Below are 20702 nucleotides of genomic sequence, written 5' to 3'. Positions count from 1 at the left end.
CCGGTGCCTTCTGGGGCCGGGGCAGGCACGAAGCAGGCCGGTGGTGGCCACCAAGGCTCGCCGGACCAGCTGCGTGCGGGTGGCCCAGCACGGCGCCACCCCTGCCGTACCAGATGCGCCCTGCTGGGACCTTACTTTTGTGCAGCTTGAGGATGGTGTAAGCCATGGCTGTCAGCACCCGCTCGCCTTCCAGAATGTAGATATCCCACAGCCGCAGGGTGAGGGTGAAGGGGGTCTGTTTCAAACACACAAACAAAAAGCCTCATTAGCACCAAACTCATTGGCACCGACTGGTGGGATGATGATGCAGAGTTTGGTGGCACCGCCACGTCCCCTTCCACCGCAACATGCAACAGGGCATTGGATTAGTCTACAACACAAAACCCTATTTTAGAGTTGATGGTTTTGCCTTAAAGCTAAGACCCTTGGGTGGCTGGAAAAGTACTTAAAACCTGGCCACGAATGCAGAAAAAGGAGAAACTTTCCACACAGGCATGCTAGCACGTGGACTCCCCTACCCTGGAGGGAGCATCATCATCTTCCAGCCTTGCGAGCACACAAAACCACTCCTGTATCCATCCAGATTGCCCAGACAGATGAAAGGCTATTGATGGCACAGGTCTGAGGGCCCAACAGTGCTTCACTAAGCATTAAAAAAATAAAAAAATCACTCCTTCGGTGTCTAGAGAAGTACTCTTCATTACACACAGGCTTATTTGTGCCTGCTAGAAAAACCCAGATCCAACCTAACAAACAGGACTGAACTGATACCCAAAATGATGGAGCCGTCCATCACCTCCCAGCAAAGATTTCAGGCATCTCACCAGCACAGAAATTAATACTGGTCCCACTGTGACATTTCAGTTCAAGCTTAGGATGCTGTGCTTACTCTCCAGAGTCTGGCAAGACCCTCTCATCACGACGCTGCAATTAAAGGGACTTTGCATTTTATACAGCTTTGAGCGTCAGGCTGCAAAGCAGCGAGATCCCTCTCCAGGGGAAGGGATCACCTGCTGTTTTATAGGAGACGGGCCAGCAGAAAACTGAGACCGAGGACACACAGATGTCCTAAATATGAGCAAGTCCAGATCTTGCGTTCCAGTGTGTGAGCACAACGCTGCCCCTGAAAATAAAGTACTCTCGGCTTGGGACTGACAAATTAGCTCTGGACAAATCCGGGTAATTTTCTCACGCTTTCAAGTGTCTCCAATGCCCAGACTGCTCCTTTGCCCGCAGCTGCTGCAGCGCTATTTGCTGAGGTTTGTGCCTCCAGCAGTTCTTCTCCCTACATTGTTTCCAAAGCTGAAGTGAGGTTAATAATCGCCTCTGCAGCAGTGCCAGTGGGCAGGAGAAGGATCTCTCCTGACTTTGCAGCTTACGCTGCTGCTGCTGAGCCATCTCCCGGCACCTGCTTGTGATGAGGCAGCAGGGACTGGCTTGTCATCAGTGACACACAGTTATTTTTAGCTTCTCCCTTACTAACTTACGAGTGCACGCATAATACCCCACCTTATAAAATATTAACACCTTCTTCAATTACAATACTTTCTCAAAAATCCAGGCGGATTAACCGTGCACGCAAGCGGCAGAGCAGCAAACAAGCCTCAGAGCATCCTCACCCTGTCAATGAAACACTGCAGGAACCACTTGGTGGTGTAAATCCCCGTAGTCATCTGCTCCTTGTCCTGGGAGGAGAGAGCAAAGAGAGACAGGCGTTTCACCAGGCTGGCTGCTGGGGGGTCAGGCACCTCACAGGGCTTTTGCGGGGGGGGGGGAGGTCGGCTGGTTGGTTGCTTAACGCCAGGGTCTGGGTGCAGGATCTGGCTGCGTCTGTCTCCCAGCAAAGCCCCTGCTTTCCATCCCGGCGCTGAAGCCCCGCTTTGGCCCTTCACCCACGGTGTTCATCGCCCCTGATCCTCAGCGTGGCCAGAGGCAGCTTTGGAGGGGCATTTCTAGGAGAAGCTTTTCTGGCCTAACACCTACTCCAAGGATCTAACAAAAACCTTCCCGGACAAAAACCACGTGCTCCTTGCGGGCTGCCACTTTTGTCTCCGCAGCCATTCCCAGGCGAGCCTCTCAGAGCACCGCAATAACGACAGCCCCAAGTATCCCGAAGGTAAATCCAGACCTGCACAAGCAAGCCAGCTTTGCTAGCACTGCCTCACTTGCATGGCATGGCTGCTGCCAGACCAGGAAACTCTTAAAAACCTCACCAGCATCACCCCGGTCTATCACTTTTCCATCCCTGCCTGGCACCCGGCACAGCGCTCGCACATACCTTTGCTTTCCCTGGCATGGCACAGCCGGTGCTGGGATGCGCAGCACCCTGCACGTGCATAAAGGCGACGCGCAAAGCCAGCGGAGCGGCGGGGATGGGAAGAGAAAGAAGCCCATGGGATTAACCGTCATCTCCAGACTTTGCTTTCAGCTGGTGCTGGGCACCTGCAAGCCTGGGGAGCCTTCAGGAGCCGAGAGGCATGAGCAGCTTTCTGAGAGTTATTCCCATCCTCCCTGTCCAGGTTTCCCCCCCGTACCCATGGCTACAATGAAGTGAAAACCTTGTCTTGGCTTTGTTTCACTTTTACGGCCAGGGCTGGCTCGTTTGCAGCACGATGCAAGCGCTGCTGCAGAAGACGGCAATATAAACAGCTTTTCCTGGACCTGGGCCACCGAGCCCCTTGGGAGCACAAGGAACCTGCAGGAGTCTGGCCACTGGATACCAACCGTCTACAGCAAATGCAAGGGGGGACAAGGGGGGAAGGAAAAACAAAAAAGGGGGGCAGGGGGAACAGGTGTTGCAAAATCGGACTGCAGTCGATGTGCCCTGCAGATGCTCCTCCAGCCACCAAATGGGCTCGTACCATCTGCTCAAGAGAAAAGCAACTGGACTTTCCCAAGCAGCAAAACACACAGCAAACCTTACACACCTCCTGTCTTTAACCAACAGCAAAGCCGTTAAATAATCAGTGAATTAAGACTCCAGATAGTCCAGCATCACCCTTGGGGCCTCGCAGCTGGCGTGAGAGCGTGGTCCAGCCTTGCTGCTGCGTGCCGCAGCTCCTTGTGCCGCAGGCTCCGGGAGCCTTCCCGCCTTCCCTATGGGAGCCTCCAGGTTTTAGCGGTCCCTAAACTGGTGATAACCAGCGAGCAAACGACAGCCATGTGCCTCAGCCAGATTCAGGCACCTCATTTAATAGAGAAGCAGCCTCAACGCAGTTAGAAACGCGTTCAGCTGTGTGTCTGCCTGGCAGAACGCGGCGCTAATTGCTTCAGCGTTAAACCGCGGTGTTAGTGCGGGGGACTGATAGCCAAAGCGATACCATGTGCTTCTTCAGTTTGGGAAAGAGTTTGCTTAAAATCTGCTCGTGGTGAGCTTGAAACCTCTGCAGCTTCGGGAACCCGGGAATGAAAAAACCTTGAAAAGATGAGAGAAATACAGAATAATCAAGAAAAGCTCTGAGGCAGTCACCGGGGCAGCCTAGAAACTCATCCCGTGCTGCCTGCTGAAGTCAGCCGGACCCCACAGCAAGCCCAGCTACCTCCCTCGGCATCCCCCCCCGGAGCCCACCCTTCACCCTGCCCACCCGGGCACCAGCACCCCCACCCCAGCCCCCCAGCAGCCCCGATGAGCCCCCAGCCTTGCCTTGGCCAAGCCCTCCCTGGATGCACCTCCGAGGGTCAGAGATAAGCTGAAGGCGTTTGAGCCCCACAAGCTTGTGCAACGCCCCGTAACCCAGCAGGACACAAACTGAAGGCTGTCTGGTCTTATCGAGCCATAAGGCTCAGCCCTCTGCTCAGAGAACAACCTGACTCCCCGCGCACAGATTACTGCTAACCACAAGCAAGGTGAAAGGATCTTTAATGTGTTTGAAGTTAATATAGCACGTTTGGTGGAATTACATCTTCATAAAAACGCCAGGGCACGTAGCTGATGGCACGCTTAAAACAGAGCATTACACGATGCTCTTGGATGTACTTCTGTGAGACTTTTAAAAACTCATAACCTTGAGTTAATTGCTTGCCAAGGGCAAGGCGCTCCAGAAGGAAGATAGCACCTCTGTGAATGTGTTAATTACCGAGCGCTAAAGCTCAGTGCCGATAAACCGCACTTCTCTCTGACGAACTTGTCTGCCTCCGAGAGCCAAGCCCAGCTCCGCAGTCAGGTTGCGCTGGCATGTAATTAAGCCTCACTCACTTTAAACAAGCAGGTGAGGGGGAAGGAGGCTCTACCGAGCCACCCGAGCAGCCCTGAGACCCCCCGGGCGCATCCCGCCCCGCCGTACCGTGCATGGCGTGCCGCTGGTTGGTCAGCAGCTGCGCCAGCGCCCAGAACGCATCCTCTTCGTTTAGGTACATCAGCAGGACGGCTGCGATCTGGCTCATCCCCTGGCAGTAGCTCACCTCCTGCAAGAGCCAAGAGAGGCACATGTGCCGCCAGACCCCACCGCGATGCCTAAGCTGCGGGAGCTGGTCAGGCTGCCTGTGCTTCCCTCTCCTCGTCCAAGGTTTGGTCCTGTTTCAAGGTCTTTTTATCGTTTATGCTCAAATTCACAGCTCCCGTAGGTCTACAGCATCCACCACGGCACTGACTCACAGAACCGTTTGGGTTGGAAGGGATCTTAAAGACCATCTAGTTCCAGTCCCCCTGCCACGGGCAGGGCTCCCTCCCACCAGCCCAGGTTGCCCCCAGCCCCGTCCAGCCTGGCCTTGGGCACTGCCAGGGATGGGGCACCCACAGCTGCTCTGGGCAGCCTGGGCTGGTGCCTCGCCGCCCTCACGGGGAAGAATTTCTTCCTAATACCTGATGTAAATCCGCCCTCTTTCAGTTTAAAGCCATCCCCCTTGTCCCATCACTACCTGCCCTTGTAAAAAGCCCCTCTCCAGCTTTCCTGTCGGCCCCTTTAGGTGCTGGAAGGCGGCTGTCAGGTCTCCCCGGAGCCTTCTCTGCTCCAGGCTGAACAGCCCCAGCTCTCCCAGCTGCCCTCACCGAGCGGGGCTCCAGCCCTCTGACCATCTTCATGGCCTCCTCTGGACTTGCTCCAGCAGGTTCTCCAGTGGGAGGTGGGGGGTTGCAGGCAATGCCCCCCACCCCTATCAGCCCATTTGAGCCTGGAGGGCGAGGGACAGACGCCCCAACATAAGAGGTGCCTGCAGCTGCATCAAGGAAGAGGGGATGAGATGACAAACAGCATGTGGCTCCAATGCTGTTGTGGATTCCTTCAGCCGCATAAGCGCTGAAGTAATTAAATAAATAAATCCGGTAACCATTTATCTGGTCTGAGGGAAGGCAGGGTCCTTGTTTCCTTGACTAACCCCCCCGAGCATCTTCTCTGCTTTCTGGGGTAACTGTCCCCTCCTGGAGACGGAGGCGGTAGGTTCAGCTGCTAATTTGGGCTTATTCTGCCCATGCCCTTTAGCTAAAAATTACTGGTAGGCTGTAATAAATCAGTGTTTCCAACAAGGATGCCATTGAGCGTATGACAAGGAGTCAGAAAGACGACAGACCTTCTGCCGAGAGGCTAGCCCTGCCGGAGAGCCGAAGGGCAGTCCCTTGTCCCCCGCTGACACTCACCCAGACCGCATCTACCAGATGGCATTTACCAGGTGACAAAACAGACAAGGGAATGAAACAACTGCGGCAAGGAGCCCTGTGTTGACAGCGAGCCTTGCAGCTGTCTGTACAGCCAGCGTGAGGATTTAAAATTGGAATTATGACTGGCTAAACGCGGGGGTGTAAATACATATATACACAAACATGCATGTATACACATATATAAACTTATATAAAGCTTTTTAAAAATCTTTAGAGAGATATATATACACACACACACACACACGACATATATAAAGTGAATGCTCTTCACTTTAACAGGACTAACGTACTACTTACGGTGTTATAAACCGAGTATGCTGACAGGACATGGAAGAGCGCCTGCTGCCTGGGGAGAAAGAAGGACATTAAAGCACCCGAGCGTGGGGTCTCCAGCCTCGTGGGCACACCAAAGAGTGCAAAGGTGCTGAGAACACCCAGCCAGCTGGTCCTGATGCCTTTTGCAAGGAGCAGGGCTGATGGAACCAGAAAGTGCCTTGGTGGGCACGGGGGATGGGAGCTCTTCCTTCAGGGGGGTCACCAGCAGCCTGCTCCATCAGGGGGTCTCCCACAGAGACATGCATGTACCCGCACACCCTGTGTTCAACACCCCCACGCCTTGGGTTTAGAGTCGTGGTGGGATTTTAATAGACTTGTAACCACCCAGGCATCAGGTGTGACATACCCTGGGGGACAGCACTGCCACCATTTCATCAGTGGGCTCCCTTCTCCCTCCCCTCCTCGCTGAGGGGGTCAGCACCGCGCAGATACGCGGCGCAGGCTTCCTCGCAGGCTGCACGTCTGTGCCGGGCAGCCAGGTGTGACTCACCCAAGTGACACAGCCACTCTGTCAGACCTCTCCAACCCTGCCGTCCGCCCCATGCCAGCCAGCTCCCCACAGACCCACCCCGTCACCCCAGCCCTGGCTCCCTGGGGGACAAGGCACCGCAACAGGCTGGTGCTGGGCTCAGGAACCGGGGCTGAACACAGTTCAGTGGAGAGAGACTCAGCAGCCCAGCACCTGGGGGTCGCACCGTGTGCTGGTGGCTGGTGGAGCAGGGAGAGGTGACTCTGCTCTCCTGGGCACTGCTCGGAGCCAGGGGGCTGGTGGCCACTCCACCCCACGCACCCCCAGCGGCACCGATGCCCGTGCAGCCACGCGACGCCTCCCGTACTCACTTCACTCCATAGCGATCCCGAAACATGATGTGGTTCCGGAAGGTGCGGTTGACGTCCAAGTCGATCTGCTTGATTTCCGACGAAAGGCTCTTTGCTTGCTCTTTCATTTGCTGGAAGGGAGAGGAGCAGACAAGAGGAAGGAGCTGGACACCATCCCAGCCCACACCTCCTGCGCAGGGAGAAGACACGCTTCCCACTGCTGGAGCGGCACCGAGCCACAGCACCAAAACCACGGCACCAAACCACGGCAGAGCCACCGGGGACACTGCCGCCTTGCACCGAGCCACGGCAGAGCCACCGGGGACACTGCCGCCTTGCACGGCGAAGGGGACAACCCCATGCTTGCACGCCACGACGCCAGCAGCTGCCAACCCAGCCTTTGCCCTCTTGCAATGCAGATACTGAGTTTTCAGAATCTAAAGCCTTTGCAACTGAATTCAATTCTGATTTACTTTGACTTCTTTGTAGTACCCTGTCTGGCTGTCATAAAGCATCAAGACCTCTGTTGGCGCCTGAGGAATGATGCACCTCCCTAAGGAACCAACAAGCAGATGTATGCGCCGAGTCTCTGAGCTTTTCACAGGCTCAATCATAATCAAGTCCAAACTTACGCCAGACTCTATGAAGTGATCTCCAACTACTACTTCCCCTGAAGAAGAAAATTATCTTAGTTTTAAGGAGCTTCTGCTAGAAAAGCCGTGCTGGGGTATTCCCTTGGACTGGTGCAAATGTTAAGGAACTGGCTGAGTCCAGAACAGAAACTGACTTCAAAGCCAAGAACGCCCATGTTCCCCCCATGCAGATGAAGGATGTTCCCCCCATGAATCCCCCCAACACAGATGAAGGACCGAAGCCTACTGCAACAAAAGGGAATTCAAACCAAACCGAAGCCCACCCCAACCAGCCGTGCCCTCAGACTCCCAAGCTGAGGATGCTCCATGAACGAACCCCACTGCAGTCCCCTCCGTAACCCACCGCTCAGCCCTGGGCGTGCGGGCAAGGACCATTATCTCATCCCACAGCCTCTAGGTACCACTGGTGATCATGCCTTCCTCCTCCAATACCTCCAGGGTTAACTGCATTAATAAAATACATTTTGTGACTGTCTCAGGTAGCCTGAGATCCAGCAGCAGCTTAGGGACAGCGGAGATGAGCAGCGAGTCTTGAGCCCAGGCTCAAGACCCTCCTTGCTCACACAGGAGACAGAAAACAGCACATCTGCACAGATCCTGAATCATCTCCAGCAGCTGCTGTCCTACCAACGCCTGTCAGCTTGACACAAGGCACCTCCAGGCTGCTGCTGACCTCCCGAGGTGGCCACATCAGCTCTGGGGAACATCAGGAGATCATTAGCTCCCAGACGTGTCCAGCACAGCACAGTCACAGCACCTTGGGAATATTAACTGCAACCTTGAAAGCAGCGGTTTGGAGGAGGAACGGCGCAGGGGCTATTTTGAATTATTGCCTGCACAGGATAAGGGAGGATAAAAGTGATGACAGAACGAAGATCTGATGAACCAGATCATTTCCCTGCTGTAAATCCTGTGCTCCCGGCATCCTATGGCTCCTTGCCCTCTATAAAGCAGGCAGATTACCTGAGACAAGATGACTGTTCATATGCACCCGGTCACTTCAGTGCAAATTCCCCTGCTAAAGGCCCTCAACAACACAGAAGCCTGCCAAAGACTGTAAACCTCCCTACTTTAGGCTTTTTTAATCACTGCACCTGAATAGCAGGTAGGTTGCACAGCACTTTGCCACTTCCACGCACCCAGGAGGCTTTATTAATTCCGCAGGTGGTAAACAAGAAGCCCAGGATGGGCTGATGTCCTTTTTTCCCCTTGTTTAAGTAACCTGGTCCACAGATGCCCTGCCAAGCTCGTGAGCCCTGCAAGCCAGTGGCAGAGCAGAGGCTGGGAAGCTGGAGGTCCCATCCCAAAGACCTTTTCCAAAGCGGCCGATAAAAGCCAGGATGCCTCCACTCTGCCCCCCCGCCCCCAACACGTTTCTCCTGTCCACCTTCTCAGCTCTCCTCAAGCCCTCTCAGTTGTGGCTATAAAACCCCGGGGAGGGCAGAGCATCACACCCACGCTGAAACCACGGACGGTGGCACCACGGACAACTGAGCTGCCACGGCCTTGAAGAAGACTCGGGGACTTGCACAGAGAGGACTTGGAGGACAGCTGGGATAAGATGAAGCGCTACGGAAGCAATCGCACTGGGCTTTTTAATTGCATCACTCCAGAGACGACAAGGACACAGGGAGCGAGGCAGCCCACGTGGCTGGAAAAGCAGCTCCTCCGCCAGCCTGAGCGCAGGGGACACCTCTACAGAGGGAGCAGTGGGTATACAAAAAGGAAAAATTGCCCAGCACGTGCTGGATGGCACGCTCAAAACTCACGGCACACGCAAAAGCCAGGCTTTTGTGCCATGGCTCACGGCCAAGGAGAAACGGGGTGGCCGTGGGACCAGCCCCCCCAGGACGCAGGGCTGGGGGCTGAGGCTTAGTCCCTTCTTGAAAGCAAAAGCCCTCACACCCCGGAGCTGCCCTGAGCCTCGTCGGGAGGAAATGAAGGGCGAGCTAATTACTGGCGGCAGCTGGCACCAAAGAAGAGGCAGATAAAGACGAGCTTGCAGGGGGGCTGCACCAGCAAAGCCTATTAGCCCTGAAGCTCCTGCTTAACGCAGACTCCTCCGGAGTGCAGAGAAACTCCTGGTGACTTTCATTTGTCTGGATTGCTCCCCTGCCTGCGCAGCACGGCTTCGAGGGAGGGAGCGCGATCAGCAGCTGGGAGAGCTTCGTTACCTCCGAGAGCTTCGTTACCTCCGAGAGCTTCGTTACCTCCGCTTGCTGCCCGGAGCCCAGCCCGCCTGCCCCAAGCCCTGCATGGGACTCCATCCCAGCAGCATCTCGCAATTAACATCTACGCTCCACTAACTATAATGAGCCTTAGCACCATCCTGCTCGATAGGCAGGGATTTTTAGAAACACCTGCTGGAAGCAAGACTTGCCCTCCTGCCTCCAAAATGTAACCGTCTCCATCACACCCTGATCCCTGCCTGGGTACGTGATGCAAAATAAATCATTTGGGGTACCCACAGCCAGCACCTTCCCGCGCCGGGGTACCTGCGGCCGCTCCGCATTGCTCCGGGGAGCTGCAAGAGGTACCTTTGCTGAACTCCCCCTCCCTCCTCCCTGCACTTTTCCCTAAGGATGCAGCAACTGCAATCCAGCAATTTTTGCTCGCGGCTTCCAGCAGAGTAAATGGAAGCAGGCTATTAGGGAAAGCAGCTGGCTAGCGTGCCGAAAGGCTCCAGCCTAACACACACACGGCGATAAACGGTTTATACCCTCTGCATTTTCAGTCCTCGCAAATTCTAAGCCTTTCCTTCTCAGAGGTCACCGAGTTCACCGACAGGATCGGACCTCACCAGCAGCGCATATCGTAGGGCGGCTGGCACACCGCTACCCTGACAGGGAGGATGCAAGGGCCGGGTGCCCCCCTGGCCCTTACAGCAGCTCCGTAGGGACCCTATTTCCCTCCTGCCCATGTGGGTGGGGATGGAGACACCTGCACCCACCCGACTTGCCCCAGCTGGTGAAGCCCCACCAAACCAGCCTCCCCATCACCTTGCTCCCACAATCTGTGCCAGGAAGAGCCCCTACCTCATATTTTCCTTCGTTCTCCTTCTTCATCTTCTCAACGTCCAGCAGAAGCGACCAGACCTGGCCTCGCACCTGCAGTGGGATCCCTTTGTACACTCGCCGGCACATCTGCAGGGAGGGAAACGAGGTTAGCTGGTCCTGCAGAACAGATTTGCTCCACAGTTTGCTGCTGTGGACCACCAGCCAGCTGAGAAGGCACCCAACCGATCACTTCCCCTGCCTGCACTGGCACAGAGAGGGCATCGCCAATCTGATGGAGGAGCTGAGCACCTGTATCCACCAAAGACACCTACTCAGCCAAAATTAAGCTGCACCTCATGTTTTTAACCTTACTGGAAGAGCTGGACACAGACCATCCCCTTTATACGTGGAGACATCTCAGGTGCTTCACAGCAGTCACATTCTGTGCACACCAGCCTGCCCCTGGGCTCCTCTCCAAGGACCAGACACAGCATCCTTGGCTTTGAAGCTTCTGATCTGACCTGGCATGGCTGTTCTCACCTGGATCCTCAGGGACTTAGAGAAAAATACATTTTTCCTTGGAGAGGAGAGCTCTGACCATGAGAGCCACAGGGATGTGTCCACTGGAACTCTCATGGCTTGACAAGTGGCAGAGCAGACTGTGGGCTACACCAAAGGCTCTACCTGGGATGTGCAGGGTGCTCCTCCAGCAAGGAGGGGGACTGGGGACAAACATGCATGTGCCCCTCCTCCAGTTTCCACATGTTCACTACATCTCACAGATGCCTCTTCTCTTTTTTCTTGTCATAAAGCCCCCTCTCTCTAAAGAAACTACTACATTTCAATGGAAAACAGAAAAAAGAGCTTTTGTTCCATCCTTGATTTCTCCCATTAAAAGAAAAAGCTTCATAAAAAAAAAAGAAAAAAGTCTAATTTCTGAATATTTTCCACTCTTTCACTCATCCAACCCATGAAACGCCTTGTAGCTGCACGACAAAGGCAACCGCCCACTCCTCTGGGCCCCCGAGGACCGCGGGCTACGCTGAAGGACCTGCTGCATGTGCCCAAGCTCCAGCTGTGGAGGGGATTTACATTGTGACACAGACATCCCTTGGGACCGGGCGACTCCTCGGGAGGGGACAGAGGTGCCAGATTCCCTGCCATGGGAATGGGCTCGGCGCTGAGCAGAGCAGTGCCCCACTGGGCAATCAACTGGAGCTACTGGTATTGCCTGGTACAAGTGCAGCCGACTTCCTTCAAAGTCCCTCTTTTTTGGTTTTTTTTTTTCCCCATAGGGGGTTCTTCTTCACGCATTTCAGGCTGATTCAAGGGCTGCAATTCACAAGGAAGCATCCATACCCTAGCACAAGGCTTTCTGGACGTGGTCCTGCTGCATTGCCTTTGCACCTCTTACCCCAAGCCGAACACCTGCTCCTGTTACCCTTCCTTTACGACCCCTCCTGCATCTGCAGCTTTTTCCCTTCTGGCTTGATTTTGTAATGCCAGCCTACGTACAAGGTTATAAACACCACAGCCATGGCACTGAGCTGTCACACCCCCCCCCCCCCCAGAGCCCTGACCCCGGCACAGACCCCTGCTCCTCCTCTTGTTACCACCCGCACCGCAGCGCTGCGCCTGCTGAGTGCGACCCACAGCCGCGACGGCTCTCGTTCCACGGAGCTACTACCAGGCGAGACGGGAGGTGGGGCTGAAGTAGACAGATTAAGGGATAACGAAGAAATGGCACTGCTATCACGGTCAAAATAAGTATATAGAATAGCTACGTAATAAATGCCAAGACCACCATGTAGTACTAGGAGAGCCAGGTGTGTGTTAGAACGCTCCTCCTCCCCATTATGCTAAATATTTCAGTATTTCTGCTGACACAGAAAGTGTCAGTGTGATGGATCCCGATCCCGTGAACACCATTGAACATTTACAGCCCCATTCTCAGCACCTGACAAACGCCTGCTCTGCCCCAGGTGCTGCTTCACACCTGACGGCGCAATGCATAGCCAGGACCATCCCCTACAGAAATCCTCTGCCTGCTCCTGCTCTCTGCTCCGTACGCACCAAGTAAGAGCTGCCCCTGAAAAAGCATCTCACTAGCGAGACATGCCCATGGAAGGCCACCGCCCATCCAACAGCATCCCACGGGACATCACTCATTCACTGCCCGCACGCCCAGGGGAGCTGGTCCTGTTCCTCCGAGCGCACGTGAGGAGCTTCTGGAGGACAGCAACCCACGCCGTGCTGGACAGCCCCATCCCCACGGCTGAAGGACCAAGGAGAGGAACAAGAGATGCCCATCCCGCGAGGGACATTAAACCAGGACACAAGAAGTGCAACGTGTCAGGCGACACAAAGCCACATAGTGAAGCGCGTCCCCAGAGCGGTGCTGGCGAGGTGCCCACAAGTGCTCCTGACTCCATGGAGCGAAAGCTGAGACGGGATCAAGAAACTGGAGTGTGTACCCACTCAGATAAAATCACCAGTTCAGAAGAAATTATTTACTTCCGACAGATTAGGAAAGACTGACTGACAGCCGCTGAGGTAGAAGATGATGCTTAGCTCCGTGGAAAGAAAATATTTTTTTAATTCCCAGAGCTGGTATTGTACTTTAATGAGTGCAGCCCTCACTGGCAGATAGTGAAGGTCTCTTAATGATTTTCTCCGCATGAGAGCGTGGCAGGAACAGGGGAGTTACAAAATGCATAGAGACGGAACTGAACTGGAATGCCTCCCTGCTCTTCATCCCAGGGCTCTCCTCCTCCCACCGCCTCCAGGCGTGAAAGTGCTAAACCCTCGGAGCCGTGAGTCACACGCAAGAAAAATGAACAATTTTCCTTCCTCATGAGACTTGAAGGCAAACGGGGAAGTTTATCACCACAAGGAGCATTTACACTGTGAGGAACTGATGGAGGGAAGGCAGCAGGTGATGGCAACTCCTGCTCCGTGTGAGAAGAAAAAAACCACCCTTGAGGTCACCATCTTCTGTCTCAGACACTGCTCAGCCCTCGTCGGTGGGAAGGGAGTGACCTTGTGCTGGGTTTCGCCGTAGGATCATCTTCCCTCTTAGGGCTGTAACACATGAAGCTCACGGCACGGAGGCCATCATCACCCCATCCCCACCTCTCCCCTCTCCAAGCACTTTTTTTCTAGTAGATGGGACGGGGAAGAGTCTAGAAGCCCAGACTCAAGCTCCATCTTCCCTCATCAGAGCCCTCCTGCGAGAAGCACCCAACCAAGCGCTCCAAGTCTTTCATTAGAGAGGTGGCGTCACTGCCATTAAACACAGCACATCTTTTCGCAGTAGTTGAAACACGGGAAGTTGGGTTGTTTTTTTTAAAGCAGAATCTACACGTTTCAGCTCGCTTCCACGTTTTGGAGCCTGTCACTGTTAGTTTCTCAGCTGTGTGCGTGCTCCACCAGGAAGAGGCAGCAGGAGTAATGCCCAAATTCTGGGTATGCGTGGCATTCTCACTTTCAGAGCCTCTCCATACACCCGCCATCTGTCTCCAACACCTGAAGTGGGGGGCAGCCCCCCTTCTTCAGTTCCTTTAGGGCTCAAGGAGTGGTCCTTCCGGAGAGGAAGGATTCCTTCACTTCCTCCACCAGTGATGCACCAGGAGAGCTGAGCCGTGAAAAACTTCACCCTGGAGAAGAGGACCTGTTTTTTACAATGCGATTTATTCCTGCGATTGATGACGCGGCCATGCAAGACACTTGGCAGCCTGGACCTTGCTGTACATAGCTTTTTTTCCGTATGGATATCAGTTGCTCCCAACTCAGCCGCTGTCCCTGCAGCCGGAGCCTTGGCTACGCCGGAGGGGCTGCTAGCCTGTCTGCCGGGGCAAATTAAAATCCTAAAGCTGACGCGTCATCAGTGGGTATTGGCATTTATTACCAGGGCTGTCTCTGGGGGAGAGGACAATGCTACCTGCCTTTCCAAAATGGCAAAGGCAGCGGCAGAAGTCACCCTGCAGCTCCCAAGCGTAACCCCCTTTCCTTCCCGTGGCACTCGCAGGCAGACCTGACTTCAGACGACCCTCCACGATCAACGCCTGCTGGCTCTCCCCAGCGCCAGCGGATTATTCACTCCTGGGGGTCAGTCCATACAGATCCCCGATTCATTCTAAACCGCTTTGCTGGCATGCACTGGATTAAGCGCCCTGCACTCCCGTGACCTCAGCAGAGACCAGGCTACCCCTGTGCACAAAGACGGGCTTTGCCTAAAACCCAGACGTCTCTGGCCAAAGACATCCCTCTCTAAAGGTCCTGTCCCACATGGCCAGCAGCAAGAAGCAGCTTGTGAACGACGCAGAGGTCACATCCCCTTCCTAGGGCCGGTCTGTCTGGCCGAAACCAACTTCTTTCAGGGCTACGATGAATAAACCGTCCCGCTGTCAGACCGCACGCAGCACAGCCTCTTTGGTCTCCGCAAAACCACGCTGCCTTAACTGGGTCAGTTCTGACACGGCACCCATCGTGTCCCAACCTTCCCAAGCAGGGTCAGGTTGGGATTTAAACTCAGGTTTAACACAGCCGTGAAGAGGACAGCGACCACCCCAGCCTCCCCGTGCTGAACCCCGAATTACACGATTGAGCCCTGCGCTGCAGGTTGGATGCACCTTAACTCTGCAAAGCAGCGTGGTCCTTGCATGGACTCCTGCGGTTTCGTACCCTTCCCCTTGTGGACGTACAGCCAGGGAAAGGCACCATCGCACCAGTCTAACCCCATCCCTGCCAGGAATCGTGCTGCTGTCACTTTTTGTTGATGCTGCTGCTGAAATTAAATCAGATCGCTATGCAATGTGTCTAGAGCAGAGATGGAGACAGATGCGATGCGGTGATGAGCACAAGGAACCCCAAGGCAGCGCTCTCATTAAGATAATCCTATCTGTTGCTCATCCAGACACAGGTTGTGCCAGGAAGGATATTAGGCATAGCCGGGCCATCCTGGGCTGGGGACTGTAGAAGTCCCTCCTCTTAAGGGTTTTTTTCAGCTTTTTTTCCAATAATCTGTGACAGCCCCAATACCCAGACCACAACCAGCAGCACACGGGGAAACAGAAAGCAAAATGCATTGCTCTCTGGTGACGGTTCGCGCCAGGGGGCTCAGAAAGCTGCTTTCTCGCCCACTGATGGTGGCTGCTCTGGAGCCCGTGCCCAGGATGGGTACACAGAAGCTGAGACAACAAGCCAAGCCCCCACCAGGTACCAAGATACTGCAAAACACGGCAGCCTGCTGGATAAGGCACGAGTCCCTCTTCATCACGGACTTGATATGGTCAGCTGTCTGCCAGCCCCAGCACCTGCATGGGGACTCGAAAGGTTGGCCCTGAAGACCAGAAAGTCCCAGCCTAGAAAATAAGATGGGTTTGTACATCACCTGAGCAGAGCCAAAGTCAGGGCAGCTTCCCTGTGAAACTGCCTGGGGTTCCTGCAACAGGATTTTTTTCCCTCTAATCAAGCACAGTCTATCAAAATGAACATCAAAAGGAAGGTTCCTGTCTTCAGCAGAGGGTTTTTTCAAAGATGACATCCTAGTCTTTGTCAAAATAAGACAGAGCTGCTGTCTTGTGACACTTGGGCTTCCATCACATCAGTGAAGTGGCCAAAACAAATCTGAAGCAAACACGCAATGCAGATGTGACAGCCTGAGTGCTCAGAGAGGGAACAAAATCAACCCACTCCACTTGCGAAAAATCAGATCAAGGGCTTGTCACGTTTACTTTAGCTAGAAAACAACATAACCACCTGAAGGGCATGACTGTGATCCCAGCAAAAGGGCCCTGAAACGCCACCTCTGAGCTGCACCCAGCTGCTGCAGCAGGAATCTCTGAGCAGCTTCCACACTCCCAACACAAGCGCATGGGGCTGCACACCCAGGCGAAGGATACACCCTGATTTTATAATTATTTTTTTTTAAAGCACTTTTTTTTTTTTTTTTTACACCTGTAAGAGCCTTTGCACGTAACACTGTGCGGCTGCTCCAGTGCACAGACCTTCCTGCCAGCGCTTGCACTGGTGCGAGGCAGCGGGGTGGTGTTAGGCTGGATGGGACTGAAACCAAAGCTCCTTTCTACTCCCTGGGGTCACCAGATTGCTCCTTCCCTGCGTGGAGCCAAGCGCTTCTTCTCGGTTTGCTGGGAGTGGGGACGGCCTTTTCCACCCCCCCCCCGGCGCGGGAACAATGCCGCGACTGTGCCCAGGAGCCACCGGCCATTTACAGGCTGTTATAAATAGCATCATTTATCCCATTACAAGGGTTCTGTCATTTTCTGACCCCGAGTCCCTCAAAAGCCACTTGCTGGTCCAGCCCCCTCACCATGCAGCAGACCTGAGCGACATCGGCTGCCGCACAGTTAACACACCTGCTAATTATCGGGGTAAATCCAAGATAGACCAGGACCGCTGCTGCTCCACACGCCCCAACACCATGCCTGTCCCACCAGCCGACCCAGGCAAGCCAAGGATGCTAAAACCACCCATCGTTACCTATCCTAAACATCCTCCAGGACTTGAAGGGTTTCCTTGCACTCCGCTGGAATTTTTACCCACAAGGCCACTAATCAGTTAGTGCTAACTTCTAATTAGAAATACCAAAGCCGCAGGAGAACCTCCGTTTTTGCCCACGAAGCAGCACCGATGAACAAGATAATTAGAACCACCCCGAAGCGAACCGAAGGATTATAAACCCCCAAGCCCATCTCCACCCTATCCCTGCTGTAACGAAGATACGATTTGGGTTTTTTTTAAAAAAGGACAAGATTACAGCTGGTCTTTGCTGGGGGAACCTGGCATCACTCTGGATGGCCAGGCAAGGGGGATGCTCTGCTCGATGCCCGCCTGCAGCTTTGCAGATACCCTCTGCACAACCTTTTAACTGGGCTCAAGTTTCTCCTGCAAACTCGCAGCAGGAGCTGGAAGCAACACATCCCGACGCCGGCTCCTCCTGCCCAACAAGGGGGCTGCAGAGGCCACAGCGACAGGGGGGTGCTGGGCTTCAGCCCTCCCCTGCGCCCAGCGCCGCAGCACAGCAGGTCAGGCTAACGCTCCTGTCCTTACCCAGCAAGGGTCCTGTCCTTAGGTTCAAGGGAGTTTTCTTTCAAGAGGTTTGTCATAGGAAGACGTTACAAATAGTAGGTATTAAATCTAACTCGGTTTTGCAGTGGCGTTTGGTGCAGGGTTTGTTTTGGACACCAAACCAAGACACAGCTTGGCGTCCCCATCCCTGATTTCCACAGACGAGTGCACACGATCTAACACCTAAGGAGCTTTTCGCGGGCACAGCTAGGAGCAAAATACAAAATCTAGGCCGTGTCTGGTCAAATAACTCTCCCTCCATGAAGAACTACAAGGAACATCAGCTGGACCATATCAGTCGCATCTCCTGGGCCACCCCCAGGTGATGGAGACACAGAAGCGACCTGCGGCGTGTGACCACCCCTGCTCTGGGGCAGGGACCTCTGCTGTGCTCCTGCTGGCACGGGAAAGCAGAAGCACAAACACGCCAGCAGCATTTAGGAAACCGTTTTTAAAACCATACCACTCGGAACAGGACTTTTCCCTCAACTGCAACTTCAAGGAAAGATTAAAGCTTAACGGGTAGAATTAGGCGATATTTTCCAGCAATCTCTGGTTTCTCTAGCAACTTTCCAAAAGCCTGGCTCACTGGAAGGATGCACCATGCCCGCCCCTCCAGACATGTGCTCTTTTCCTCCTTACCTTGTCACTGTTTCTGTATTTGCCCCATTTCTTCAGCATCTTTAGCCACTTGTCCACACGTTCTATTTCCTGCTGCTTTTGCTGTTGCAAGGGGGGAAGAAGGGAAGACGAATTTAAGAAAAAGAGCCCCAGAAGATATCTCCTGAAAAAACAAAACTTCATTCTCTTTAGGTTTAAATTTCAGTGCAGAGACCTTGCATCAGGGAATAATCCAAAGGTGTCTGCAGGAACTGGTAATCTCAGCCCATGGTAACTGAGGCAGAATTGGCAAAAATAATGAGAGACACAAGGCTTAACACAGAGAAAGCACTTCCAAGAGGAGGATTGCTTGACAACAAAAATCTCTGCAGGTTCGGCTAGCCTCAAATTGTATCATCGGAACAGACTGGCAGAAAGGAGATGCTATTTAGCCCCGGCTAACAAGATGCTAACAGAGGACACGCTCCCAGTCCAGGGAAGATGAGGATGGAGATGGCTGTTACCTGCAATCCCCTTTTTAAACCGCAGTCACTGAGCACTGTGCCAAAGCAGAGGGAAAAGCCCAAAATTGCTTTAAAAGGTGCAATTTCAGTGCAGCGTGGAGGGGAGGTGCATGACCCAGCAAAATAAAAGCTCCGGCAGTTGGACGTTGTGCAGAGCTCCCACCTCCACGCGAGCAGCAGTGACCAGCGGGTGCTTTGCTCTCGTTTGCACATTTGTCCCCTCACAAACCGTCCCCTCCCCAGCCGGTGTGGTAAGGATCTGACAGCCATGACGATATAGCAGCTCTCACCTTCTCCTCCAAGGCGGTACGGGTCGGCAGCTCCTGCTCACTGGAAAAGCAAGGGGTCACCGGTTACTCCATGGGCGAGGAAGGGTGTGGAGCAGCGCGGGGTGCTGCAGCTGGGGGACCACCTTGGCACCCGAGGGGATATGGCTGAGGGGCTTCGTGCGTTCCTATGGCCATCCCTGACGAGGAAGAGGCAGGGGAAGCACTGGCCAAAACCCCACCATGCTACAGGAGCTGCGGGGGGTGGTCAGGCACTGGATGTCACTGGAAATCCTGGGCATAAAGCTCCTTCAATACACACATGACCAGCAATTAAAAGGGCCCGGGAGGAGGTGCGGATTTCTGGGCAGCAGTTGCTTCAAAACCCCCTCCTGCACACAAAACACCTACTATTATAGCTTTTTGTTTGGATTTGCAATAAAAATAGTTCTTTTACGCATTCTCCCCAGGTACAGGGCATGCATTTAATTCACCTGCATCTCACTTAGGATGGGGATTCCCTAAGGGAACCGAGGACAATCAGAAATCTTGTCTTGTCCTCCGTCTCCCTGAATCATCAGGTGCCAATGCCAGAGCCTCTTCCCACCTTCTCACGCCGGGCTTGCCATCGGAAACTATTCCCGAGCCTCGCCTCGCAGCAGATTCAAAGCCTCAGAGAGTGTTTGAACACGTGTGGTCGAGGGAGGAGGCACATCTGGTCTCTCCTCCCACATTTGGGATCGATCCATCCAAGCCACGGAGCGGATTATAGGCAAGACACTGGGTCTGCCACGCTTGGCGCAGAGGGATGCTCCGCACAGACGCGCGGGGCAGGGGGAACAGGAGCGGGCAGGAGGACTTACTGCAGGAATCCAAACCGGTCTGTAACCTTATACAGCGTGAAATCAGCATCTTCCCACGGGTCAATCTGAGCTCCCTCCTGCCGGCCCTGAAAGCACAACGGACACCCATGAGCTGCCCCAGCATCAGGAATGCCCCAGTACCTGCATCCCACTCCCTGTGCCCCCATCCCTCCCTCCCTGCACGCTAGAAGGCATGGAGCCAAGAGCCCCAAACCTGCTCTAAAGAGACAAAATCAACGCAGGCAAGAGAAAAACGCAAAATCCAGCCTATCCAGCTTTCCCGGTGTGACTGCTACCAGCTGGGAAGGGCCATACATCAGAGAAACCAGTGCCGTCGGGGATAAGCCGTCCCGGTGTTACGGGAGCACTGAAGCACTAAAAGCCCAGGACCTTTCGGTACCTGCGCTGAGCACGCATGAAATCCATGAGAAACTCAGGATGCGGTGAGAGGGGATGTGCCGGCAGAAGCAGGCAGGGAGAGCTGGCACGAAGCCTGATGGCATGAGGGTTACTGGGGCGACGTCTGCAGGCAGGCAGAAGTTCTTATTTGAAGTATTCCTAACGGATTAAATAGCTTCAGCCTTAGCCAGCATTTCAGGGAGAAACTCGAAGTTGGTACCTTCTCATACTTGGCAACGATCTCCGCTTTTTCCTGAGCTATTAAAGACTCTATGTCCTTCTTCATGTCAGAAGCTGTAAGGCAAGAAAAAAACAAAAAGGGGAGGGAAAAGAAGGTAAGTATACAGCACAGGAATTAAATTTTAGGAAAGTGCTAATAGAAAAAGGCTTTGCTGACAACTTCAGCTTCCAGCTGTATCCCACAGGTAAAATCAGGCTGAGGGTGGAAAGCCCTTGCACGGAGCTTGCATGGAGCTTGCCCGGAGCTTGCCCGGAGCTTGCCGGCACGCTGTGCGCCAGCTCCCCGCTCTCGGCATGGGGACACGCCGAATCTGAGCAAGGGGG

At 54.1% G+C, this 20702-nt stretch overlaps 1 protein-coding gene across 10 annotated transcripts in view; it reads right to left on the bottom strand.

Annotated features, from left to right (window-relative positions):
• Positions 1 to 20702, bottom strand: part of LOC102046096 (USP6 N-terminal-like protein) — an 81985-nt gene that overhangs the window by 5704 nt on the left and 55579 nt on the right. For all 10 annotated transcript variants that reach the window (XM_055722825.1, XM_055722828.1, XM_055722829.1 and 7 more), the window contains 11 exons: positions 20359 to 20432; positions 19740 to 19825; positions 18901 to 18940; positions 18129 to 18209; positions 10437 to 10544; positions 6770 to 6879; positions 5891 to 5939; positions 4284 to 4404; positions 3321 to 3415; positions 1620 to 1685; positions 136 to 235 (listed from right to left, as the gene is read on the bottom strand). In XM_055722825.1, coding sequence (XP_055578800.1) covers positions 136 to 235; positions 1620 to 1685; positions 3321 to 3415; positions 4284 to 4404; positions 5891 to 5939; positions 6770 to 6879; positions 10437 to 10544; positions 18129 to 18209; positions 18901 to 18940; positions 19740 to 19825; positions 20359 to 20424 — 922 coding nt within the window. In that variant the 5' untranslated portion in view covers positions 20425 to 20432. The remainder of the gene's footprint in view (positions 1 to 135; positions 236 to 1619; positions 1686 to 3320; positions 3416 to 4283; positions 4405 to 5890; positions 5940 to 6769; positions 6880 to 10436; positions 10545 to 18128; positions 18210 to 18900; positions 18941 to 19739; positions 19826 to 20358; positions 20433 to 20702) is intronic.

Source organism: Falco cherrug, chromosome 10 (assembly GCF_023634085.1).
Source record: "Falco cherrug isolate bFalChe1 chromosome 10, bFalChe1.pri, whole genome shotgun sequence".
Taxonomy (NCBI): domain Eukaryota; kingdom Metazoa; phylum Chordata; class Aves; order Falconiformes; family Falconidae; genus Falco; species Falco cherrug.
The sequence above is the reverse complement of the archived record's forward strand: the minus strand, read 5'-3'. Positions and strand labels throughout refer to the sequence as shown.